Source organism: Dermacentor andersoni, chromosome 4 (genome assembly GCF_023375885.2).
Source record: "Dermacentor andersoni chromosome 4, qqDerAnde1_hic_scaffold, whole genome shotgun sequence".
Taxonomy (NCBI): domain Eukaryota; kingdom Metazoa; phylum Arthropoda; class Arachnida; order Ixodida; family Ixodidae; genus Dermacentor; species Dermacentor andersoni.
In genome coordinates this window covers 103535888-103563743 of record NC_092817.1, presented here as the reverse complement: position 1 = coordinate 103563743, position 27856 = coordinate 103535888, and the positions used below count along the sequence as shown (strand labels likewise).

Sequence of the window (27856 nt, the reverse complement as noted above, 5' to 3'; positions counted from 1 at the left end):
GCTTCTCAGCTGGGGCGAGCGCACTACGATGGAGGCATAGACGTCATTTTGCCTAAAGTCTGTCAATTACTGGGGGAGTGCCATGTTCGATGTCAACATTGTGCGATGCCATCGACTAAGGTGTTTCTGAGAGCCCAGACGTAAATGTGAAATGTTAATTTCGGAAGTTCCCTCCTATCGGGCAATCAGTCAGTAATTTTTCAGTCGTTGGTGCGTTGAGAGTGAGTGAAGTTTGTCAAATGCTAGTACATATTAGCTAATTATTTTAGTAGATTTATGAGCGCAGTGACGCTGCTTCTCAGCGTCATCTTTTATATAGTGTTAGGAGCATTGCAGCACTTTACGTGCTTCACCGCAACTAGTGTAAGTGAAGCTTTCTCGCTTAATTTGGCCTCAGAAACGCATGTGGCAGAGGTATAACGACGCTCAATCTTTGCGAATAGGTGATTTCTAAAACAACAGCACTCACAAATTGGTTTTCTAATTGCAAAATAGGGTGACACTATAGATAAATAGCGGAGCAAACGCTTAACAAAATCAAGCTCGTGGACAACAGCAACAACAACAACAATAAAAGGAGAACTAGTGTTCGTAAATCCGACGTGTGTCAGGTTGCTCAAGCAAAGTGAGCGATAGCAAGTACATATGTAAACAGCGCACATTCACATAATGACATTGTCGTAGATGAACTCGCCAGCAGCAACAAGTGATATACAAAACTAGTCAACAATACAGACACGTTTCAGGCAATAACGTACAATATCGAGGTCTCAAGTCCGAGTTTTATGCGACAGTGCGACATAAAGCCCCATGTCACAGTGTTCTACGACACCGCCTAATTTATCTAGTCTAGGTTTGACGGAACCGCGTAGAACAAAAAACATTGAGAAATAATGTGCCATAAGTTTCTAGAAAGCCATTCGCATTTCCAAAGGAATGACGTGCTTGGCGGCGTATGTTTGATGTTGCGAATCAAGTAGAAAGCATTTGTTTCGCTATGCAATTGCTTAGTGAACATAACCATTAATTAACCAGCCCAAATGTAGAGGCAGTATAGATAGATGGCTATACATACAGGGCCGACACGTCAAATATGTGCAGTCCGCATCGGCCTCAGTGCCGGCGCAGAAGACGACTACCATCCTCCTCTCCCGCAGCGTCATTGAGGAAGAAGGTGGAGAGAGTACAGGGTGGCGGTCCTTCACGAGAGCTCCACCGCTCCGCCCCAGCTCCTAAATGCTCAGAGCCCCCAAATTTCTCCCGCGGGAACACATGCGTCTTAATAAATGAAGTTCGGTGATGTACGCGCCTCGCAACTCATCTACGGGAGAGCACGCGCCCTTTGCATGGACGCCTTTCTAACAGCGCTGAAGGACTTACCACACGAAAACGGACGAAGGGTCCTAATTAAAAAAAAAAAGAAACGTTTGCTTTAGCACTTGGCTTACTCGTTTTTTTTTTTTTTTCAGCGAATCGAACCCTGGTCGACGGCCAGCGGTACCGGATGAACACCCATGGGCGTTTAACGATCCACGACGTGGACCGAAAGACTGACGACGGCGTCGTGGTTTGCTCGGCCACTAGCCCCGATGGCCGGACAGCAGAGGCCCAAGTGAACCTCCACGTTGCTGGTAAGGCCACGTGCCGCAGCCTCTTCTCCTTATTTGCTCTGACGATGCGCTATGCAGAATAACAGGAAGTTGTTGCCTTCGTAGTTGGTAAAGGGGGGGGGGGGAGGGGGAGGGAGGAGGTCAAACGAGTGATCGCAAAAGCTGCTAAGCTGCCTATTTTACGGCCGAAGCGCGGTATTCACTGGCGGTGAAGCACCCCAATCTGTACTCGCAACATTGAGAAAAATTACGCATATTAGTAGTGAACCAGGAATATCACGCTGAAAGCTCAAGAAGCAAGAACCCGCTACATATCGCATCTCTAAAAAAATGTTTGAGCTAGTTTGCCCTAATGTAGCCATTGCGGACGCGCATGCAACCAACTGAGTCTTACATATTTCCTGCAATGCATACAATGAAGCGAAAAGCATCGTTATAGAGCAATATCATAAATAAGTGAGATCTCAAACTGTAGGATTATCGACAAAACAGAAATACGTTAAATGTGCACATGTATAGGCAATACCTCTCCCAGGAGACTTATAAAAACATGCGAGGTAAGACACAGAGATACTAGTACCCGAGCACGTGCACGCATTGATTTTTACAGAAATACCGATTTTGCCCTTTAGGAAACCAGAAACAAAGAAATGCTCGCAACTCATCTACGGGAGAGCACGCGCCCTTTGCATGGACGCCTTTCTAACAGCGATGAAGGGCTTACCACCCCGAAAACGGACGTTCAGGCTTGAAGCGCTGCTATTTAGCGAAGTTTAATGAACGCGACAAGTGGCACACTAACCTCGCATTTATAGCGTATCATACCGATGTACGTTGTGGTAATTCTTCCTTTCGTTACAGGAAAGCAATGCACAATGCTACTAGAAAAGAGGGCACTTCGAGACGGCTAAATATAAGCCCTAGCGTATCGCACTAAGGGCGAGAGAGAAAGTGAGGCACCGGACACTTTGAGCTCTCCTCCTCTACTCGACAGAACGCAAATCACCAGACGAAGGGGAATGCGTGAAATTCAAAAAGCGTTGCCTGACCATTATAATACTCCTATAATACACCGAACGTGCTCACACGCAATATAATCCACGTTATAGAGTTTTGAGTGTAGCAATGTGCTATGCTACTGTCGCCATTCAAATAAACGATGTTTTATTGCGATAGAAATTATACGAACACTTCAGGCGCATTTTTGCCGTCGCCGTCGCCGTGAGGTTCCGTAGGAGTGAAAGCGTGTGAGTGTGAGCCGGCGAACGCGGTTCAATCTCGCGTGCGCGAGCAAGGAACGCCGCCTAGATGATACGTGCCCGCTCCTGTGGCGCGCAATGCAGGGGGGTGAGGCGAGGGAGGAGAGACGTTCTTTTCCGGCAGCGGCTAGGGTACCTCGATGTGCTCCTCGTCCGCCGCTCCCTACAGAGTGGAAACAACCCCGGCGTCTACTACGGCGTTGGCCACGTGAATCGCGGACGCCGCAGTAGGCGCCGTTGGCGGATGTCATAGGGACACGTCGCCGGCGATCTGTGACGTGGCCAAAGCGCACGCCGCCGCGGGCCTCATCCTCAAAGCAATCTGCGAGCTTCGTATGCGCTGTGCTTTCTACATCTCGTTCGCGTTGAAGCGACACGTGCATGAAGGTCAATTCAGTTGCTGCAGCCGCGATTCCTAACTCCAGTGTTTTCACAGACAGTTTTCGCTGTCATTTAGCGATGTGTGTTCATGTTTACTTGGGCGCATGTGACACTGTGCTGGTCCATTAAGTTAAAACAACTTGGCTAACTAGTTGGTTTGAATACATAATAGAATGTATAAGCGTGACTGAACAAGGACGTGGAAAGAAGCAGACACACAAAGACAGCGCTGTCTCTGTGTGTCTGTTTCTTTGTACTTCCTGGTCGAGTCACGCTTACATATTCTATCATTGTTGCTTTATTTGGTGAGGGCATGTTTACAAGCTTATACCGCCGATAAAACTACTATCTTTGCGTTGTACAGCTATCTACTAATTAGCTATTGCAATCGGTACCTCGCCTTTCGGGCCGAACTGCAAATTCTTTAGCCTGTCTCGTGTACACACTGTGTTCTCCCTCTGTGCGGCTACGCAGTGCCCCCTACCATCGCCCCGTTCTCGTTCCCTGCCTCGGTGCGTGAGGGGGAGCGTGCGAGTGCCCACTGCTTCGTGTCTTCGGGCGACCGACCGGTGTCACTATGGTGGCTCAAGGACGGACACCCCCTGCAGCCAGGCCTGCTGGACGTCAAGCCACAGCTTATGAACGAGTTTCTCTCGGTTCTCTACTTCGAGAGCATCGCCGAAGAACACAACGGCTCCTACACCTGCGTCGCTAGCAACCCTTACGCTCGCACAAACGCCTCCGCTCAGCTAGTCGTGCAGGGTGAGTGAGACAGCTTTCTCACGCGTGTTGCGTCGGGCATCATCATCTTCATCATCATCATCGCCACCCCCACCACTGCCACTAGCAAAGGTGTCACAGGAAGTAGATTTAAACGCGGGCAGCGCTTTTAAATGAGAATATATATTTTTGCAGCTAGTATTGTGGTAGCTTAAACATGCGTCTAGAATTGGGGAGCTTTAAAGACACGTCTTTCACATTTGCCGTTGAATCCTTTTACTTATGCAGTGGCCCCAAAGTGGGTTTATACACCATCCAGCACTAACGCCCTCAAGGGAAGCACCATGCGATTCGACTGCCAGGCTGACGGCTTCCCGACGCCAGTGATCCGGTGGAAGATGTCAACAGGTAACACCTTGTGCGCTTCCCAGTAAACTTTGCTCTAAATGTGATCTTTGCGCCTCAGTGTCTGTTCGACAAGGTTGCGCGCGAGGTTAGCCGATGTCCTGCGTCTAAGGAGAAATGAGTCTACAAACTCGACGGAGGCTTCCATCAGGCTGCGGTCGTAGATATGGAATTGAAGCAGAGAAATATTGAAGTTACATCCACTTGACAAAATCCCGTGCTTAACACCACTCTGGAGAGGTGAATCTTTAAGATCTATGGTTATCGCCGTCGAAGTTGTGGACGTTTGAGAAATTCGTGTTTTTCGGGTGGTGTGCTACTCGTACAGTGTAGCGCAGAAAAAAACACGTTTGAAACAAACTGCGTCAGATACTTCTGAATATTCACTTCCGAACAGGCAGGTTACTGCTGTGCGTGTCTTTTGCCTTTCAATGTTTGAGCAATTCCACCTTATCCGAGCAGCAGTGCATATCCTCTTTGGGCTTCTGCTATCACTCGGTAAAGCGATATGCAGGCGGGCTTTTGCTGTCGTGTGTGAGCAATCAATCGCCGCTCCAGCTTTATTTCGGGGCCAGAAGAGCAACTTTCAGATGCTTCCTCATTTGGCAGCACGCGCTAAGGAATAAGATCACTCTTGAACCAGCGGCGCCTCAGGCAGAAGACGCAAACGCATACAAAAGCGCCACGTCCGCACTCTAAGTAGTAGTAATGGAGGCTGTTATATCGTATTTTGCGTAAACAGCATGCGTGTGTTGCAATATCAGACAACATGCTTGTAACTTGTTCCTTAAACTCTCTCACCCTTGGGATGTAAAAGCGATAACTGCTGTCGTATTCTTGCACCCACGGTAACTTCTATGGTTATATCTGGTTATATGTGTTGTAGTGCGCATTTGCAGTCGGCATCATTCCCCCGTGCCCACGTTGGGACGCACCCGAGGCGGGAGAGAGTTTTGAAGTTCCCTAGCCCTCCTCGCTCAGGGCGACGCCCCATTCTCCCTTTTGTTTCTTCCCCACTTTTATCCCACCCACTCTCCCATTTTTATCGAGCGAGAGCGGGAGCGCGCGTTTCCATGAGAGCGGCGCTGTCCGCTTAGCTGCCTCCTCCTGCCTGCGCTGCTAGGCCAGCTGCTTTCGCACGCCGACATGAAAAGTACTGGGCCCCCCTCCCCCCCCTCCCCTCGTATAACTTCGCGCAAACAAGCGGTCGCATACAATGAGCCGCGTCGTCGGCGCAGACTCGAGGTCGTGAACAAGCGAAGGATGAAGTCGTTCACTGATGAGCGGGAAACACAGATTATAGTAAACAATCTTGGCCTCAAAATGTTACACGGAGCGTTGGTTTAAAGCACTTGCTTTTTCACGCCTAACTCCTCGTACTCGTAGTGTCGCACTCCAGTGAAGAAGGTGTGAAGGTTTATTTATTTATTTATTCATTAACTCCTTCATTTATTCATTTATTTACTGATGTACTTCATAGGCTCCAGAAGTATTGCGTGATGGGGACAGAGCGCCATATGCGTAATTACTAACATGGAATAGAGATGATCTGACAATTGAGGAATAAACGGGGGCAATCATGGACGAAGTGTATTCTGTGTATTTTGTCAGATTTCTCGGCATATTATGTGGTTGTGCGCTAGAAGTGATATTTTGCCCTAAATGTAGATGAGCCTCATACCCCCAGCGCTCTTGGACAGATGGAATACAGCAAGCGCTAAGCCAATGTGCCATTCGGTTCGCACACCGGCCATGCGAGCAAAACACGCCCACGCGGTCGCTTACTCGAACGTCAACTTGCCGTGCTCGGGGCAGATGCAGAAATTGCTGCCTTGCTTTTTTACCTAGGAGGCGTCTCCAGTGGTTTTGTGACCATACGGAGCAACGCCAAGCTGCAAGTGCTGGAAAACGGCTCCCTTGTCCTGCAACACGTGGACGCTTCTGACGCAGGCGTCTACCTCTGCCAAGCCACCAATGGCGTTGGGCCAGAGCTCACGCACGAGGCCAAGCTAACAGTTTCCGGTGAGGCACACAAAAGCATTAGATGTAGCAACTTCGTACAAAGAATACCCGAAGGAAATCAGAGTCCTAGAGTCTGCAGGAATGCCGTAAACGGGTTTGTTGTCTGAATCAGTATAAGACAGAGGGAAAGTATACACATTTTATAAACATCTGCCTAGTGGCTCTATTTTGATTCATGTTGCGATCACAAATATATTTGATTCGAAAGAGCGCTATAAGTGCAGCGGTGCATGCTGCCTGTGTGTTCTAACAGATTTCAGAGGAAGCTAGTAATCTGTGATCTATGAAAATATTCTGCGAATGCCCGCATCGTTTAACTTGCATGCCCTAAACTTGAAATAGATGCCATCATTGCATAAAATAAAGAAATGCCTAGCAGACTGCGGATAGTTCATATACTTTTCAAGTCGCAAACAAAGGGATCCGAAAACCGAATAAGTTCCTCACTCAAGTACTGAAATAGAAAGAAACTGGTTAAGTACCTTCGCAATGAAGCTCATGCAAGGCTAGAGAAACCATTACGCACTATATGTCATCCTGTCATTGAAGTGAACGTTAAAGAAAACCAGGTGTTCAGAATTAATCGGCAGTTCCCCGCTACAGCGTGTCATAATCGGGTCGTGGTTTTGGCACGTAAAACTATTTAATTTAGGTAACTAGTATGTACTTTTTTTTCATTTGCTCTTCTTCCCGGCTGTATTATATGAGGAAACCCTTTTTGCCCTAGTTTTTAATTTTATGATTGGCTGCAACCTTTCTTTTTTTGGTCGACGCAGTTTCCGACGCATCTTTGCACCATATTAAATGTTCATATCAACTTTCATGCAGGCTAATAAAACGCCGTTGATTACTTCAGCGCCACAAATTATCTTTCTCTCCTTTTCACTCCTGTTTCGAACGCCAGTCCCCGCCACCTTTATCACCAGCTCAATGTCGGTGACATCCCGTAAGGGAGACAAAGTGCACCTGCAGTGCGACTCCATTGGTGACCCTCCACTCGCCATCACGTGGTACCGTGACAACGTGCTCCTTGACATGGACAGACACCCGAGGTAATTAGCGCCGCCACTCTCTCTTTTCAGAACTCCTGCGGGGTACCGACGTTCAGACACGGTGGCTCATTTAGCAGAGACTGGGTTGTTCGCGTTCTTGTGTCATTAATCAAGAACGCTGCGAAGCTTAGGGTGTTGGACCAGTAAAGTTGTTTTAAATACTACATGCCAAAGCTAACACGACCAAGATATTGAGGTGCACTCTACGTCCTGGATATCTTTTGCAGAAACGTTTTTCATCTTTGGCTCAGTTTAAATTTGTACACCAGATGACTGCTGATTTAAACTGTTGTGCTCTTCTGAATCGTCCTTGTAGCAGAGCAAGTCACCTCGGGAAGTGTGAATCTTCATATATATACCGAGCTTACAATACCACCAAGATAATGATTAAAGTTTGGCCTTCTTATTAGTTACAGTTGTTACGTATTAATGATAAGATTAGTGCTTAAAGGGATCAACATGCAAAGAGAAATGGGAAGGAATACGACAAAAATCTGGAAAGATATCACGAACTAACTTGCGCATCCATAAAACTCATTAGTTTTCTGGTCTATAAGAAAATGTGTAAGAAACTTTCTATAAGAACTTTTTTCCGGCTTTTCCCTATTTTGTATCAGCGCTGAGTTTCTTGCCAATCCGCCTTCACAAAGCGCAGGTACACAGTCAACGATCACGAGCGGGAGGATGGCATGGCGTCTCAGCTACTGCTCCGCGACGTCAGGACAAACGACACTGGAACTTACGCCTGTAAAGTTGCCAACAGTCATGGCAAGGACGAAATGTTCATCAAGCTCACCGTACAAGGTGAACGGATGCCCCTGTGTTCCTTTGCTACTCTTACGAAAGAATACTATGAAAGAGATTATTGAGACCGAATCGAATACGAACTGAATAGTTCCAGAAGCGAACTGAATCGTATCAGATATCGAATACTTTTCGAATAGTTTTTGAATAATGAACAGCTTTTATCACAATTAATATGAAAGAATTTTAACATCCATGTATTCTTAAAGTTAGCAATTATCTGTCACTGCATATTACGTTATGAAGTGTTGCTTATAAAAAGCCCAAATGGGGTGTTAACAGCAAACAAGTGGTTTCTTCGGACACCCAGGGTTCTTCAGAGAATGCGAATGATTGCTGTACAAACTTTAAAGTATGGTTACTTAAGTGATGTATCCTGCTCTACTACTCAAGTTCTTTTGTTTTATGTCTATACTATGCCAGCGCGGGTGAAAACTTGCCGTACCTCCGCTCCAATTTTATGTTTATTTGGGTGCAGTTGACGTTTTTAAGTATTCTAAAAGTATTCGAAAACTATTCGCATTTACCAATACTGACTATTTGATTCGAAGACAGAATCGAATAAGACATTATTCGGTTTTTTATTCGAAAGTTTCAAACATTCGCACAGCCCTTAATACATATTTTACAAACAGCCGTAATGAGCAGTTCAGCCGTTCGCTTGTTCAGCCGCTCGGCAACGAAGGCACTTCACCTGCTGAGGTTAGAGATACGTGCACCTCCGTGCCATGGCTATTACCCTTTGGGAAGTTTGGGGTACTAAGGCTGGCGTCTTCGCTTCGTCTCCGAAGCACTGTTTTGTGCTGCGTTGTACGTGCAGTGAGCACGTAGAAAGAGCCAGCTGTGGGGACACAAGAGCACTTTTGCTGCGAAAAGCCAGCTACTGTGCTAGGAAATAGTTTCAATGCGCGTTCGCAGCAATGATCACCTGTGCTGACCTACCTGCGCTGGTGCATATGGGCTTCTGGCGTCAGTGTTGTACCGTCACAGTGACGGCAGTATGCACATGTTTATGCATAGTAGCCGCAGAAGGGAAAGGGCGCACGCATGGTGGGTGCGCCGCAGAGTCAAAAATGTGACTTAGAAGATAGGCGTTTCGCAGAATCTCGGAAAGAACAAGTAATAGGCAGTTTCAACAATTTCAGCTGGGGCACTCTGCAAATAGCAGTAGTTCATCCTGCTCATCTCTAAAACTGATTAGTTTACATTTCTGTTCTTGCTACCTGAAATGGTTGCAAACGCAAAGCAGTAACAAGACAATATTGAAGCTAACGTGAAGAACTTAAGGACGTTATTTTGTTCGTTAAGCCGCATTTTGTAACGATTATTTCTGTCTGATTCAGTGTATTTTTTATGAAGAGCTGCACCCAGCGGACGATATTTATGATAATTACGGGGCGGCTTCAAAGGAGCCAGTGACAAAGCGCACAAAATACGGAAAAAGGAGGTCTTAGAAGAAACGATCAAGGAAAAGCCCATTATTCAGCCTATTTTACTATTCATGAACACCAGTCATTCGTAAACCAAATCCGCAGTCTCGTTTCATTCTTTAGTTGCACCTATCCCCAAACTGTAGCCCTTATCCTGCGTAGAATAGCGATCGCGCGGAGAGGAAACCCAGGCACTTGGTCAAAATTCCAAGCAATTTCTGCTCAATTTGCAGAGGCGCCCTCTCCACCGACCAACGTCCACGTAAGCCATCTAGCCAGTCGGTCTGCTTCCATACGTTGGAGCGTACCTTTTGACGGAAATTCGCCCATCACGCAGTATGACCTCAAGATACATTCTTCAAGAGGTACGCATTTCTCACCTTCGGCTAGGCGGGCAGTCTGAAATCTGCATATGTCAACCAAACTCTTGCGCCATGATTCCCACTCTCGTTAACAAGTCATCAAATTAATAAGAAAAGGTTGTGTTGTTATCTTACTGTTTGCTTCTGGCAACAATACCACCTTTTATTATTGGTTATAAAACTGGCTAACAGAAATACAAAGCATGAGCATGCAATCTAAGATGCAGTGTGCTTGTTGCTTTCCCTAATGAAGTAAAAGCGTGTTGAAATCTAGAAAGCATTTTCCATGAAAGATAACCTACATAGCGGCGCACCAAATTTTTTTAACGTTAATTACTTTCGTCCTAACACAACAAGTATAAAAGTTGTATACCTATGCTCTGCAAAATGCACTTTAGCGTGGACAATGAATCTTTTTTTACACGTTGAGGGCCCACATAAACACCTTGGCAGACAAGCAATGTAATTGCCAGCTTGCCTTGCGGAGACAAAATACATTCATTTTCTAGATCAGCCAGAGTCACTATGGTCAGCATGTTCGCTATTCTATCATAAATTTCTGTATACACTCCTACCACATGTTTCCACTGGAAATATATTTTGCCATAAAAACACAACAGCAAAACAAAATTTGAATTGAGCTACTATTCTATTCCCCATCTCAAGTAGCGCGGCGTTAGAAGCTTTCTCTCGGGTACTGTCAATATTGTCTGCAACACAAATAATCTAACAAAAGGTGCCACGCAGAGTGCAAACGCAACACGCTGGTCGCAGCAACAATTAAAGCGATTTTCTCCCGTTATTTTTTCGGTATGAAGACGGCACTTCACGTGTGATACCTATTCCTGGAACCCAGCTGGAAATGACACTGGACACCCTGAGCCCAAACTCCGCGTACAGAGTCGAAGTGGTCGCTGTCAACGGTATTGGTACGGGCACTCCCAGCGAGCCTCTCTTCTTTACCACCGACACCGAAGGTAATTATCCGGACGATTTTCGGCCAATAAAAGGCGAATCCTTCACTGAATAAACTTGCGGGGTGTCATCAGATGCGTTCTAATATGGCGGAGCAAATATGATCATGGGTTCTTTTGTTTCGGTTTGCCATTTCCTTGTCGCTTTCTAACAGAGAACGAAATGGATTCGTTCGCCAGGGACATAGTTCTTTTACGTGTTATTCTTGGTTATTTTGCTAATTTGTTTTCATTTTCTCTTCAGTTGCCACTTTGTGTACTTTAGGTAGTTCCCGATTCTCAATGACCGCATAGGCGGGCAGTCCAAAATCTGCATATGGCAACCAAAGGCAATGCGTACAAGTTGCATGAGTGTATTTGCTAGCAGAAGAACAGAATTGTGTGTGTAAAAGTTCATACCTCTCTGGTGTTCCTATATCTTTGAACTAGTTATAATTATATCAATAGTGCTGTCTTTCAAACTCTCCACAACTAGTGATCCTGTTAATTGACTGGGACCGACCGTAGTGCCGTTTTAAGTGCTCCTTGTGTCCTAACGTTCAAATAAAAGCCTGTGCGGATCTTGAACTAAGTTTATTGAACCAGTTCTTGCTTTCTTTCGCGTTTTTGCGAACAAAAAGAAAGAAATCCTTTCGACTGGAACACCGTCTCGGACATAAATGCCTACCTGTTTCGTTTCCTACAGCACCATCCACGAAGCCGATTGATCTGAAAGTCATTCCACTCAACGCTTCTAGCCTTCGCGTAACTTGGAAGGTCAGTACACACTTTCTTTTCCAGAAGTACCACCCGCACCAGTGAGGTAGTGTACAAACAGCATATATATATGAAACTCTCTACCGGATCATATAAGACTCTGAAGACACTTTTTGTTACCTATAAACGGTACATGTAGGTTGTTCCACGATTCCTTACGCTGCGGGTACATAACCATAGTCTTATGCACATTACTTGTGCTTACATAAACTCGGTGTGCGCTAACTAATAAGTATTATCGAGAAAAGGCAGGAATTGTGCCGGAAACAGTTAACATAGACACAAATGCTCTTCCCGGAAAACGTCTACAGAGCTTTATATTGTTGGCATTGCCGAGAAATCTTATACACATGGCAATTAATGTTATACTCCCAACAAATGCAGCGCAGTGATTTTACTTGCATACGTAGCTATTTGCTAAAGTACTGCACTTATGGCCGTATATGAACGGACGTACTGATAATAGGTTAGAAGCTCAGCCATTCTGTGGTATGGATACATTCCTAATCGCTTGCTAGCGTATATCCGAGCACAATGGCAACAAAATCCTCACCTTCCCTATTTATTCATGCTTATTTGTTGTCGTGCAACGCTGTGTAACTTCAACCGACAGTCATCATTGGTTGAGCGAGGGAGAAAGCGAGCGAGCGAGTGAGTGAGTGAGTGAGTGAGTGAGTGAGTGAGTGAGTGAGTGAGTGAGTGAGTGAGTGAGTGAGTGAGTGAGTGAGTGAGTGAGTGAGTGAGTGAGTGAGTGAGTGAGTGAGCGAACGAGCCACGAGTCAGAAGTGAGTTAGTGAGTGAGCCAGTAACTGAGTTAATGAATGAATGAATGAATGAATGAATGAATGAATGAATGAATGAATGAAATATATAGCGGATCCTCAGACTTGTGAGACAAGTCCGACATCATTCCGTAACTGTGTCATGGGATTAGAGCTACAATTAGTTCGTTCATAGGCATTGACGCAGCGAATAAGAAGAGTTCTCGAGATTTCTCCTTCGGAACAACTTAGTAACTGTCGATAGGGTAGCTTGCACAAGCGCGACACTTACAGGTGTACCACAATACAAGAACGATTGTGCACTAGCACATGAACACAAATAATCTTCGTTTAACCTTTGCTACACTCTAAACCGATTTGAACCTTCAGGGGTGCTTTCTGTGCATTTCTGTGTGCATTTGCACCGTTAAAGAGCTCTAAGAGTGAAAATTGATTTACAGTGTAATTTCGTCGCGTTAGCTAGAAGTAGGCTAAAAACTTCTGCCTTTTGCGGGAACAAACAGCAGCGTCTGTGCACAGTGTCTATGTATCTACTGGGCTTTAATGTCAAAATACACCAAAAATCCCCGACTATATACACGTTTTTAACCACAGAGTGCTTGCGTAGTGCCTTCAACGGTACGCCAACTCACACATTGTACGGCGTCGAAACGCAGATGCAGCAAGGTGACAGCAAAATCACTGGCTACTATGTTGGATACAAGGCAGAAGCCGATGGACGAGCGGAATCATTTGTCTACAAGACGGTTGAGTCTCGTCCAGGGAAGAGCCAAGAGTGCGACATAAAAGATCTGCGTCCTGGTACTAAGTACACGGTAGTCGTTCAGGCCTACAATGGGAAGGGACCGGGACCTACGTCGGAGGAGACTGTCGGAGAGACTCAAACATCTGGTAATTGTTCTAACATTATGTGTGCACAGGTTGTCTTTCCCCGTCTCGGTCGTGTATATTTGCTCCACCCTATTTTATCACATACAGTCCTGGTGCAGCTCTGAACACTCTGTACTAATTACAAATGTAGGTCATGTCCATAACGCACCTGTGTATGCCAATGCCTTACGCAAAGATCTTAATTACAGTAATTTGGTCCTCGTTCCCTTTGTTTCAGTTCAGCGTAACTAACTAGCGCGCATGAGCACAGGCTAAGTTCTAGCCTTCCTGCAAACACAATCTCTAACTGTCTAAAAAAAAGGACCTGTAATGAGCGGAAATGAAGACACTGTTTCTTGCCCCCCCCCCCCCCCCCCCTCCACGACAGTTATAGAAATGCCATATGACTGACAGTATTCTTTCATTCACTCTAAACCTTAGTTCTGGTACTTCAGTATTTTGTAATTGTGTAGACTCTCATGATGTTTGTTGGTCAAACGTAATTATTAGCAAGTGCAACAGTTATTTATACAACCTCACTTGTTGCTACTTGTCTAGATATGGCTTCGCTTTTTCGTGTGACCGTCAACTACACGTCGTCAACGGAAATACGTATAATTTGGCACGACATCATCGGGTCACGGCACGGTAAGGAAATTTGTGTTCCCTCGCTCTGGCCTCGTAGAACGCGCGAACAGATACGCTATCTTCGCTGCTCTTTGTGTTAGCTTACGTAAAGGGTAAGGTAGCTACAGGAATAGACACAAACACCGTGCCTTTCGCATCTCTATACGTAGGTTACAAGCTCTTCCTTCGACCAAACGCCAGTGACTGGGAAGCATACAAGGTACCAGGAACCACGAATGGGTACACATTCAACAACCTGCGCTGCGGGACGCGCTACGAAATCTACGTCGAAGCAGTCGGCGACAGCAGGCCTAGAATGACGTCCATTATCACTGCCAGTACTAAAGGCTCCGGTAAGAACTCGGTGCCTCATAAAATGATAATCATTACTGTGCTACTTTGTCCGCTCATGACGCTATAGTCGATGATGCTTCTTTTTGAGTGACACGTGGGGCATTTTCTAAGCAATAAGCACCCTTGAATGGAGGTCGTAACGTCATCCTGCAGTAAACCAACGCACATGCTTTCCTAAGAGTTCAAAGTTCTATTTGAGAGCTACTGCTACTAATAAAGCAAAGGGGATACTATTTGATGTGGTTTAGCCCTTCCCCTCCTATAGCACTAGTCCAGGTACTAGTGCCCAGCTTTTAGAGTTGTCTTGTGACGAATGGCGGGCTATGTAAACAAAGCCAAAATGCGACGATTGTTCAGCCCGATGTACGAATATGATTACCAACGAAAGATAATACGGAAAGGCAGTTACGCTGCAGTACTTTTTAAGCAGCCTAGTAAATCGGTTTATTTTGCTGAAACAGTCGTGAAAATGGATGAAAATGGCTGTTTATATTAAAAAAACAAGAGCGCCAGCCACATTCACGAACTCGGAAAGCTTCATTTTTTTCTTTTGTACAGCAAGTCCATGAATTATAGGAATTAGAAGCTAACGAACAGACAATTTTCGTGGGAGAAAATTGCCCCCCCTCCCCGTTATATTTGTTCAGGTGCGCATATACCAGCGCATAAAAGTGGGTTTTTTTCAAGAAGCTTGCTGTCTTATACATTTGAATGCGGAGGATAGTGGCTGCATAACGTGTGGCGCTGTTGCCATGCGCTGCACAGTGCCAGTGGCGCCGGCGCACCAGCAGCCGCTGCTGGTGGACAGCGAGAACGTGCCGCTCGACCTTGAGGCTTTCGGAGACGGTGGTTGCCCCATCGGTCACTACGTGGTCAAGTACCGGGCGCTGGACGACGCCGAGTGGACGGTCGTGTCCAAGGAGGGCAGCAAGGGACACGTGGTGGCACTGAACAACCTGGAGAGAGGACGTCGCTACAAGCTGCTCCTCGGGGCAGCCAACTCGGCTGGATACACGGAGCGGCTGTACGATATGCACGTGGCGCCCTCTGCGAGCAAAGGTGCGTCAACTGCCGCACGCCAGTTTAGTCAGGAATGTATAGTCATGTGAGTTACGAAGACGGCTTCCTATGAAAGTTTCGCAGCCTGCGACCGTTCCTTCTCCCGTTAGTACTCCTTTGTAACTTTCGTCGCACGCGTCGTGTGAAGCCACTGACGTCCTTCATAGTCTCCTATGCCGAAGTATTCGATGCAATAAATAAATAAAAGAAATCTTCGCAACAAGACAACCTTACAGACAAGGTGAGTACCATATGTGCAGCTGCTACTTCTGAATAATAATAATAATAATAATAATAATAATAATAATAATAATAATAATAATAATAATAATAATAATAATAATAATAATAATAATAATAATAATAATAATAATTTATTGCTATCCTGTATTTGTACATTGAAATATCCAGTCTCTCAAAGCCACAGAGAGGCTTGCGTGGCGGGAGCTCACAACGTCGGAAACCGAAAAATAGTAAAAGACGTTGAACAGGATTCAAAAGTACCTCGCGCAGCCAGTCGAGCGCCAATGTTGCGTGTATTTTGTATTCGCGGGCTTCCGTCACGCTCGAAAAAACACTTTTATGCAGCACGTATTCAGCAACGGAAATCTGTATCGGGGGTTTTTCATGTTGCTGTACACTTTTCTCACTGACGCTTTTCGTCTAATGGCAGTATTTGACAAATTGATTAATTATGTAAGACTAACAATGTAATTAGATGGAACACAAAACATAATCTGAGTATCTTCAAGCGACGGTAAACAACATCCCCTTGGTTCTATCCAGCTACGTGGCATTTACATATTTAGAAATCTTGGTGCTCTACAGTTGGGACGCCCTTTAAATTACTCCATTAGGTTGCATAACTCGCTGGTCCGTCAGCGACTTTCATGTCATTGTGGCATAGCATTTCACTTCATTTCATTTCAGTTGATTTATTTAGTCTGAATGCAAAAGCACTACAGCGAAGAGGGGGTGGGGCATAAAAGTACGCAAGTATATATAAAGAAAATATAGCAAAGTGAGCATCCTACAGTCTACTAAGAAAACGAACTTAAATTATATCAAATAACCAGAAAGAGCTGTCTTAAAGGCATTAGTATCGCTTACGGAGGCGACGCAGGCCAGAAGGTGGTTCCAGTCCGTGCATTTTCTTTTTTTTTTGAAGGAAGGAATTAAATTTCACATTGGTGCATCTCTTGGGGGGCACATCAGCCATGAACTGATTGACACCAAAATATGACATGTATTTTTATTAACAAATACATCATTCGATGTTATACCTGCAGCAGCGTAACACAAGTTTTGCTACAAATGTTGCAGGGACACGATCCCCCAAGCAATTGTAACTGCTTTAGCGGGTGACACGAAGTTTGGAAATATCACAACACATGGCTCCTGGCTATCGCTGAATACTGTTGTTTTTGACTAGAAGCATATTGCAGAATATTTGCTATAAAAATTATAATTAGGCACCTAACCTTGTATTTATTTGTACAAAAACTGGAAAAAACCAACATTATCGAGTTATAGGCAGAGTTAAATTACTCCCAATACCCAACATAGTCTTATAAAGACGAGATTAAGCAAAGAAATGCACAACAAACACATCCTGATGTCTTCATAAGAGTTCGTCATTATAAGAATGTTTCTGTATCAGTTATTAGAGCTAGACCGCGATATTCACCGTTATGAAGCGCGAATGATACCGTGTAGACTGGCTGCCTGTTGGTCGTCCTGATCTCCAAACAGAGACAGAAATCGTGTTAACCAAAGGTACAAGGGTCACTTACACAACAGGAGGACTCATTAGAATGTGCAAATGCTGATCCGCTGGCAAATGTAGTCGTAAGAACAATTATGCGACAAGCGCTAATCCTGGATACATTTATCAAACAATGTTAGCTTCCATATATAATTGCGCGTAGTAAGGCCCCCTCCTCTATTTTTCTTATTCTTTTTACAGTAAGAGCTGTTGTGGGCTCATTCCCCTAGTCATTTTAATGCCCGTCCGTGCCAGTGGTGTCTTTCGCTGGCATCGAAAAGGGCTCTGCCAGATCATTTATTAAAAAGAAAGTAGCGTTGCCCAGCGACGATTTGAACGCCATATTCACCGGTAGCCACTAGAAGGTTGTACCTCTCCGCCACTGTCACTTCTTCGCCACCGGAGGCCCCAAATACACAAACGAGCACGACTCGAACGAGTGGAATTGTGGGCGAAACTTCATTCTTTCTCTTTTAACCACAGCGTCTTTCCATATGTATAAGTCGTAAATAAGTACAGTCTTTAAATCTCAGACTTTCTCGATTATTGTGTCCACTTATGTGACCAGTGCACTGTGTGCCTATTAACGAACCCTATGTGGTCAAAACTGATCTGGAGTCACCCAATACGGCATGCCTCATAATCATGTGGTTGTTTAGGTGGGTAAAAAGCAAGGATTTTTTTTTTATGTAACGAGTTTGGCTATTTATAAAGACCGATAACACTGTCGAGCTCTATAGCTGTATATTGACATCTCTTTTCTAACAAGAGCATGCACAAGAATAAAGATAGTGAAACCGACACAGTCCCTTCGCAAATTCAAGGGTTCCGCGCACATGGTTAGTTACAAAGCAATCACCAATCTTTAGCTTTGTCCAACTATTGGGCTGACTTCTATGCTCCACGCAACTGCACATAAGCTTGCTGAAATTTAAATTGCACCTGTTAATTTCCGCGAGGTTTAGCTAAATTACGTGTAATTGTTCGAGCTTTTACGAGGTTTTTTGCAAAATTGGTGTCGGCAATATAGCGGTACTCACAAAATTTGCGATATTAGCAAAGGCCCTATTTACAATTTCCTTTGCCGGTAAACCACCCTACCAGCTGTGATGTCGATAGGTGCTGTGGGTATGCGACAAATGAGTACACCAATTCTGCCCGGTCCAGATGGCTCAGTAGGTGCCATGTACAGAATCGTGATGTTGTTTTCGTTTATCGTGGAGTTATTAGAATCGTAATTTTTATAGTTCCCTTTTCTTTGCTTTAGTTATTTTCTAGAATTTTTGTAAAGGAATTGAAGACCTAACTAAATAATCTACTTCTTGCCATCGGTAGATCTTTTTCTTTGAACTGCAACAAACATCATGGAATTTGTTCCGGTTCTGTCCCCGTACCCTTACCTGGACGCGTGAAGCATCATCTTGGTGGCATCAGGCTGGAGTGGCCGTTACTTCATCCATAACCTCGGCTTGAGGATCGGTAAAGGTCAACCAAGGAACGTTTCGAAAGTATTCGGCTCCTATGGCAACGACAGGCGCTCAACATCGGCGTTGTCTTTGCCCTGGAATGCAGGCAATCAGATGTGACATTTTAAGAAACACTAGACTGAAGCCAGCTGTAGCTGAAAGGTACAACGGTTGGGTGACGGAAAATAAGTTGGCAGATACATCGCTGCAGTTCTGCTCAATGAAGAGCTTGCAGCTTTTATGCAATATGTTTTTATTTGCCGTGTGCCTTGCCACAAATCCACCCGGAAGAACAAGTTTGGTGCAGTGTAAGCCACGACGAATGATTTGTCCATTTTCAAGCATTCATTCAGAAGCTCGCGAGGTTAATAGTCCTCTAAGTTGACTCCCCATGTGGACGAAAGCTGATCTGTAGAACTTTGTTGAGGACTAGCAAAAAAAAAAAAAACACACACACAAAAATAAATAAGGTTGCCAGGTGAGGCATCTACCACTGCCGGATCCTCGGGACTTGTTATCTATCTTACCCGCCAACGTTAATGCATTATTCCGTACAGGCATGGCTGTGCTTCTCCCGACCATTGTTCGTGAACAACCAACAAACGTTTGCAGCAAAGCGGAAAGTATACTCCTAAGCTTTCACTGCGCTTTGAAAGAATCACAGACAGTTTGGTGTATATCCTGTCCCCCTACGTTAAGGGTCATCAATCATGCCTGCACATCCTTTCTTTGCACTCTGTGCTCGTCATTTTCTTTTGCAGACAGTAATTTGAAAGAATGTGAGCTTGGTCGTGTTGTCGTTTGATTTTAGCCTTTAGCGCACAAAAGGCACAGAGACAGTGTACACAGTCGTGGACGAAGCGGCCACTTCCAACAATCGCTTATTTTCCCTAGTATCACACTTCCATATAGGGGACAGTCAGCCAGTATGCGCAAGCGCATTTGTACAATTGCATAAATCATCACACGAAGCATGGAATATACGCAAGCAACAAATGATAATAAAGATGGAGGGGAAATGCGAAAACACCCGTGTACTTAGATTTAGGTGCGCGCTAAAGATCCCCAGGCGGTCGGAATTTCCGGAGCCCTCCACTACGGCGTGCCTCATAATCAGAAAGTGGTTTTGGCACGTAAAACCCCATAATTTTTTTTAAATGATAATAAAAACAGGCGCTTCGTGTACGTCTGTCGAGATTGCCCTCCGTATTTTGTGCGCTAAAAGCTACAGAAAGAGAGCAATGTTACGCTAACACGCGTATGTCCTCTGTGACCTGAAGATTTCCAAAGTGCGCGGGTAGAAAAAATAAATACACTCAAGGTAGGTGGCGATGATTGTTTGGAGACAAGATAAGCACCTAACGGTGTAAATTTTTCTTATGACAAAATGCGTGGCATGAAGCACTTGCCGCTTTCTTTTTTCTTTTCTTTTAACAGGCGTATCGGAGACTTCTACGAGTGCGGCATCTCAGCAAGAGATGCACCGCAAGCTGGCTGTGGTGACTTCAATTGTGTGCTCCGTGGTGGTGCTCATTGTCATCATTGTGGCCGCTTGCGTGGAGCTGGGGCGCAGGAGAAGAAGAGAGCGTGCTGAAGCTGCCGCCTCAGAAATATACGGTACGTTTTTCACTGCCCCCATTTCACTTATCTCGGCATGATTCAACCTATTCCACTTGGAACACAAATATTGGCAGTCTCGCCACTCCCCGCACTCTTATGTTGAGAGCCATACATAAATATATATATATATATATATATATATATATATATATATATATATATATATATATATATATATATATATATATATATATATATATATATATATATATATATATATATATATATATATATGCAACATAAATGTTGCCATATCTGTTAACACAGTGAACGAGTCCACATGCTTCCGACGCACATTAAGCATTGTTTACTCACAATGAATGTTCCCAACTGATCAATAATCATATAGACTAGACATGGCGAGAAGGCATTAATTGGCATTACGTGAGCTTAGCCTTGCAACAAGGGCTGCAACTAAATATTTATCGTAGTGCGTGTTGTCACCGGCCTAATATTGCTGCATAAGATAGACTCGCCAGGTGGTGTCACTGAGACACCTTTGCTGACGAAACGCAGCCGAACCACGTCTGAAACCCGCTTCCAAGTGCGAGGAGGTTGCGCTGGCCACTTGGGACAAACAGAAGGAGCCGCTGCCGACACCAGCTCGCAACGGCGAACTCCCGCATCAGCAGCAGCAGCAACAACAGTTGCAGCAACAGCAGCTGTACGCACCCTGCCCGTACGGCACCTCATCGGCCCGAATGCGGCCGCACGTCGCCGAGGGCACTCTAGGAAGGCGCCAGCACACTAGGGCTGAGATCGTCGAGGAATTCTACGATATGCCTCTGCCGCCGGTGAGTGCAGAGACTACCGCTTTGAAATGGAAGCCCCTAAGTCCTGATGCATTTCTTACATAGACGCCAGCAGGAATAACTAGGCATCTTTTTTCACGCCAAGTGTTCACAGAAGACAGTGGTTTAACTTGCTTCACGTATGTGCAGAGGTGGGAGCTCGCTTGGCACAATGTGGATTTCCTTGCGTAGAATCTACTTTTGAGGGCAGAACTACTGTGTAAAAAGATGAACGCATTATGAAACTCTTGTAAAGGTAAAAATAAAGGAAGAGAAAGGGCATGGTACACATTGGATGATGGGCTCGAATACTTGCAAAGGGTTCTCAGCTGGGTTTCTGAAATTTTAATCTCACTAGGTCTGAAAGTAAGCAGGAAAATAAAACGCTATGCTTTTTGATTTGACACCTTTTGTGTGAGCAAGATCACTTCTGATGAGATAATCTTGGCATCAGTGTTGATAAGGCGCTCATGTTAACTAGTCATTGAGTCATGAACTATTAGTACTTCACTTGTAGGCCCTCACATTCGTGGACCAATGGTTAATGGCCCACATACGCAGTTACGTGTTCAGCTTTTAATGTATACGAATGAAGTTGGAGCGAATAGGTAGAGTTGAACCTCTGTAGCGCCTGAAATTCAAAATGTAATCCAAACTAAGTGATCCCTAGATGGTTTCCAGTTTGCGTTCTATATACAGACGTATGACTAAGCAATAAATAGCTTTTGCCACATTTTTTCGAAGGAAACAGCACTCATTTCCTTTCTCAATGAACATATATGAACCCTTCTTCTTTGTGGGGATTGTGTTGGCTACAACCATATTACTATACGGCCGCTACGCCAACCATATAACCATAGGGCCGCTACGGGTATATATTTTACAGTTACGGTTACAGTATCTTTTTAACTTGGCAATAATGCATACAATTGACTCGATCTCCATTTGGATTTCAGTACGCCGTCCACCGACACTTCATCCGGCTGGAGTCTTTACCGGTTCATTGTCTCGACAAAGAGTCTCGCCTGTAACTAAAAACAACACACTGCTCAAAAAGGTACACAAAAGGTCTTACACATTAGAAAAATATACTTCACTCAACTCCTCTGGAAAGCACTCAAGTTATGCACATCCACCGCAAAACGCACTCTGCTTCATTATACCAAGAGCTTTGTTTTCATTCTGCACCACTTCGCAACATCTTATAATATGGGACATGTACTCTTATTACATCAAATGACGCTTTGTATATAAGCAGCCCATAAATTGATTTCTTTATGGCAATATAGTAAATAGCGGTCGTAGGGCTTATTCAGTGATGCCCAGGATGTTTTTCATGTGGCACAACGTTGACAGTTTTAAGTACGCTTGCGACTAACATTGCTATCTATGGAATGTACATTCAACTTCCCTCCTTGTTCTTAGTACATGATGCTGTAAAAATGCGCTGAAAGGAACCAATTTCTCGATTAAATGTGATTGTTTTCATGCCTGTTTCCCTTGCTTGCGAATAGTTCACTGCGCACGCATTTATGGCATCCCTTCCTTTTCCTTGCTTTATTCTGGCGGCTGAAATACTTCACTGTGGCACGAACCTGTATTTCACCTAACATGACATAAAAAAAAAAAAATAAGAGGGCACAGCAGCCTTGGTGCAGGAACGGCCAATTCTTAATTTCCGTGTGCTTCTACCTTTCCCAAGCAACACGGAGAATCCGCTCCGACCTCGATGTTGGGCCTCATGGCACAGACATTCCTGCCAGTAACGCACAAATATGCAATGCAAACTAAGGAAACGGAGGCGCGACGCTTCTGTATACGCTGCGCTCTCGGGTAAATAAATGCCTGCACTCTTCGTTGATACCTGCCTTTCATGGAGCCTGACTGCAGCATTCTTATGGTGATTAAGCGTATCTCACTCTGATGTATCTTCATCGGTCGGTTTTCGTTATCGATTTTCTTCGTTCTTATTGCCTTGGAACTTTTGTATTTTTCGGTTCAAGCACGTAAGCTCACTGAAAGCGTAACTGGGCACGCTGCTGTTTACTTCCGCGAAATACTTTGAATTGGCTTTCGTTGTGTTTCGCTTACTTTCAATTGTCTTTTTTTTCTCTTTCAGGGATTTCGGTGCTAATAGTAATTAATTTGGCACGGTAGTACTGAGTCACGTGCATCTGCGTGAAACGTGTGGGACCGAGGACCATTCTGTGAATCCATCACTTCGAGGATATTGAAACCGAGGATTTTCTTCGAGGCGCTCGAAGCCGCCCACCGGCGTAGAGCCGGGAAAACCAAAAATACGTGCTTTTGTGTATGTGAAAAGTGTGTCTGTGTGTGCCAGAACAACTACGGCGTCTTTGACTTGCGTGCTGAAGCAAAACTGAAGGAGATACGAAGAGGAAGAAGTGCGTCGGTCGTTTCGCGCCTGAGACGCGCGACAGTGATCAAGCGAGACTCAAGACGTGGACAACGTTCCGCAGTGAACGCAGCTTGGCTGCCGCCGTGTGTGCTCATAGTATAGTCTGCATTTTCAACGTGCGGGTCGGCCGTATAGGTTCAAACAAGAACGCTCCCCAACCCTTCATTGCGCGTAGACTCGATTGTGATATGACGAACGCTATCTGTGGTGCAGCGTAGTGTAGGTTGCCGGTTGGAAGCGGCCTTAATTACTTTGGTCGCCCGACACCTGACTTTGACAGTCACGAAGCGTGACTGGAACATTTCTTGGACTCAACATTTCGACTGTGGTTCACGCGTAAAAGATGCTGTTCGTAGATGTCCACTATAATCGATCGCTTTAAAGTATGTTGTTCCAGGCGCGTTGTTGCAGGCGGCACATAAAGAAACTATAACAGAGACTGAATTTATTAACCGTCAACGTCATTAACCTCCTTGTTTAGTGTTGATTGTTTGTTATAAAGCACTCTGAAGAGAAAAAGCTCTAAAAGTCCACGTGTTCATGCGCTACTTGCTTGAAGCAAGCGCTCTCTCGTCGAACTAAAACAAAACCACCGAGATATTGTCTCTTGTTTTAAATGTCACAGGCCCGTACTGTATTGTTAATTTGCGTCATCAAATCGTTGCTGGCAACGAGCTTACTTTTGTTCAGCGCATCTTGATCACGGTGCTTTGCCTACTTATAGCAGCCATATAAAATTAGTGCTCGCCGCAGTGAAACAATAACTATAGTGATCATGCCGTCTTGTTCGCTTGGTCAGATTGATTTGAGTTGTGTTAACCACGTCTGGCCAATTCCGCTTATCTGAAGAGGCATACTTGTGATTACGACGTGGCCCATTCGTGGATACGCTACCTGTGCTGACGCCCTTGTTACGTGCTGTCCTGAGAAGCCGTCGCTTGATCGATGGATCTGTTATGACGCAAGGACAGTCGCAGTATTCTACACAGTGTAAAACGGAAGCATGCGTTATCACAAAGGCACTCAAACGCCCGTTGTAGTGCTTTCATTACGTAAGAATCCAGAAAAACAAAGGGCTGCGCGTTAGGTAGTGCATTCGCATAAAATCTGAAAACATTTTAGCTCAAAGGTGAAAAAGTACGACGTTAACGCTGCACACAATTACAGGCGTGTAATGGAAGCATGCCTCTCGCGTTTCTTTTCAATTCTAGTTACAGGCAGCAAACCTGCGTGACGCATTTTGGCATGTGTTAAACTCTGTGTGACGTCTTGTACAGCAAGTTAGCTGTAGCTGTTTGCAATAACTTAGGAATTTTTTTCTTGACATTGCCCCATCTCGCCATTTGATATTATTATTTTTTAAATACGAGGGTTAATGCCTCAGGTCATGCAGGTGTATGGGACGTGGGCAAATAAGGATGTTTAAATGAATACAAAGATTTACGGATCTAATGAAGTCTAAGAGGGATCGATAATGTGGTCCCTGCGTCCATGCAGAGTAATGGCTAGATTGCGCGGCGAAAGTCCCGCTGCTGCGAGGTGCCGGAGCCACGTTGGTTTCAACGCAGGGCAAACCCACAGCAAGTGCGTTTGCCCTGCGTTGAAACCGACGAGGCTCCGGCACCTCGCTGCAGCGGGACTTTTGTCCGCATTACATATTATGAGTCTGAACGTAAACAGCTAGTAATGCCGTACTGCGTACCAAAGGCCTCCAGCCATTAAACGACCCCAAGTGCATGCTAACAGGCTAATTCTACGAGCATGCCATCATGGCGACAATGATGATCATTTGCGAAGAGCTTTTATTGCCGCGTTTCGCCCCCAAAGCAGCCAAACTCCGTCACCTAGTGAAAAACCCAAATCCGTTACCTTCTGCACGTCGTCATGACAAGAATAGCATGAAACGCAAATAGTTCTATCGATTCAACCATTTCAAACTGCGACGATATAAGGATTGCCTTAAAAAAGAGCTTCATCTAGTTGAGCCATGTAAACTCCGAAAAAAAAATACGTTAAAGCTACAAGTATCAAAAGACAGTTTGAGAACATCGTTACGCGGTCAAACAAAGGTCTTACGCATGTAAAAAATAGTATTCTTTCTCGGCATGCTCTGTGCGTTATCACGTTGTTGTGGCTAATGTACGCTGTGTTAGACAACGCTATTTCGCGAGAATAACATGGTGAAGTACGTTTGGCAAATACCGCTGTCAAACGTGGCGGCGCCGTCGATCACACTTCTGTGTGGATGTCGGGATGACTGCGCTATCGCTATTGTTCATCGCCAATAAATGGTGATTTAAGGTTATCCTTCGTTTCAGATCGCCTAAATCGCTAGTTATACATTTCAATCTGGTGAATTTCTAAGACTGTTCATCCATTATGGCGTCCGTTGAAACCTGGAGAGATAGGTCAGCATGGAAACGACCCGCTTGTGCTAATGGACTGTATAGTTCTGAAGAGGTTTGACATGGCCCAATATGATGGCGCTACCCTCGATCACATTTTCTTGGCGTTTGTAATTCCGTGCGTTAAACTAAATGCCTTCAATCCATGCACACGTTAACGCTACGTAAACAGCTTGCATTAGACGTACGTAAGGGCAACTAACTTACTTTTAAACCGTTTAATTGTTGACAGGGTAGCCGCAGTAGTTTCCACTGCACTAGGCCACCCTATATAAGCAATAAATCTTGTCGTTGGACGAGAAAGAATATCTGCAGTGTAACCAGTTGTTAGAACGAAATACTGAAGGCCCATGGCGAATTCCTTGCAGGTGTAATGTGGGCATGTGTAAAGCCAGCAACAAGAAGTTGTTGACAACGCCAGCAACAACAGCAAGCCTAGGAATGCCCGCTTGCATGATATTTTAAACGCAGTTAAGGATAGTGATGTTGTTATCGGTCTAAATCATTTTGATGCCGATATGGTGAGCAATGTGCAATCACTTCAGCTCACGCATTGCTAGGTGTTCGTTATGCATTTGGTAACATGCGGCCTAGATCTATTGCTTTTTCAGTTTTTTTTTTTTTTTTTTTTTGATGCGAGGATAAATGCCTCAGGGCATACAAGGGTATGTGATGGGGGTGAATAAGGATGATTAAGTTAACGTATGATAACGCGGTTTGAAATTTGCCGAATATTTTTGCTGGTGTATGTACTTGGAACCTTGCTGGAAGGAAATACTCGGACAGTACGGAAGACAGCACTGATGCCCAAAGGTAAGTTAAAAAGTTAAGGGAGGCCACTTCGCTCTACTGCGTTGATTTAAAATAGCATGGTGTATACATCGTCAAGCGGTAAGCTTATTTCTAATATCATCGCTGATCTTGGCAAACATTCAGTAGCGTTTGAATATTTTTTTCTCTGTGGAAAGGGAAGGTGAGAGAAACAATATTTAGGTGAATAAATTGTGCAGAAAATGTTGTGTGACAAGTTGTTTTCTTGCGTTACTGTGTGAACTGCTGATAAAAGCATTCACCGGGCGCTTCTACTGCGCACTGTGCTCAAAATAGAAATATTATTTTGTAGTTTACATCAGCGTCTACCAACTTCCAGGTGATAAATGTCATTTGCTGCATTGTCACGAACTTCTAGCCTGCTTTCCCGTTTAGACGTGAATAAACCAGAGAGATATCACCGGCCAGCTTTTAGCAGGTGTGTTCGGGCTTGTACAAGGTTTTCGACGCCTTCATTTATGCAGATGCTACTCAGCGTAAACTTGTCTAACTGCTTGAGCTAAGAGTGCCAAAGACGATGCCTGTGTAGAAATCAAGAACACGTGCGTTCATTGATTAGTTATCAATCAATAAATCAATCAATCATGAATTATAAATTATGAAACTATGCAAGAGGAGGGAAATGGTCAACGAGGGAATCTGACGCGGGCAATCGCCTCTCCACACTGTGAAATGTGGTGCACTGGCAAAAGTGTGGCCATCCAACCTGTACTTCAGGATCTGCTGACGTTTTCAGTGACGTGAAAGGTATGTTGGTTATTTTAAATAGTAGCTTCTGTGATCAAAGTCTTGGTGTTTACTCATACTGATCCGACAAAAACATTCTGCAACACAGGACACACGTGGACAAGAAACCTTTGTTATTGCGATTGATTTGCTTTTCTTTCTTGTCGGTGTTTTTATATTATAGCATGTCGGTGTTTTTATATTTCAGTTAACGTCTTCGGTTTCTAGAAGCCCCGGAGATATTTTTCTTATATGTGTTCCACAGTGCAAAACTTGTTGAGCATATGTTGCTGAATCGATTGTCACTAAGTGAGTAGTTGTGCTTCTTTTGAAAACTTGTTGCAGTGAGTGACCGGTAACCTGATA

General features: G+C 44.6%; 1 protein-coding gene across 2 annotated transcripts in view; it reads left to right on the top strand.

Annotated features, from left to right (window-relative positions):
• The window catches only part of LOC126536551 (cell adhesion molecule Dscam2-like), a 243031-nt gene extending 216084 nt beyond the window's left edge, over window positions 1-26947 (top strand). Inside the window, exons 8-24 of one of the 2 annotated variants that reach the window (XM_050183565.3) lie at window positions 1470-1631; window positions 3725-4012; window positions 4259-4378; window positions 6224-6397; window positions 7302-7449; window positions 8105-8253; window positions 9917-10048; window positions 10864-11022; window positions 11705-11775; window positions 13214-13448; window positions 13986-14075; window positions 14225-14407; window positions 15174-15467; window positions 20136-20315; window positions 20835-21112; window positions 22066-22166; window positions 23229-26947. In XM_050183565.3, coding sequence (XP_050039522.1) covers window positions 1470-1631; window positions 3725-4012; window positions 4259-4378; window positions 6224-6397; window positions 7302-7449; window positions 8105-8253; window positions 9917-10048; window positions 10864-11022; window positions 11705-11775; window positions 13214-13448; window positions 13986-14075; window positions 14225-14407; window positions 15174-15467; window positions 20136-20315; window positions 20835-21112; window positions 22066-22140 — 2738 coding nt within the window. In that variant the 3' untranslated portion in view covers window positions 22141-22166; window positions 23229-26947. The remainder of the gene's footprint in view (window positions 1-1469; window positions 1632-3724; window positions 4013-4258; window positions 4379-6223; window positions 6398-7301; window positions 7450-8104; window positions 8254-9916; window positions 10049-10863; window positions 11023-11704; window positions 11776-13213; window positions 13449-13985; window positions 14076-14224; window positions 14408-15173; window positions 15468-20135; window positions 20316-20834; window positions 21113-22065; window positions 22167-23228) is intronic. The other variant, XM_050183566.3, reaches the window with a different exon arrangement.
• Window positions 26948-27856: the final 909 nt, after the last annotated feature.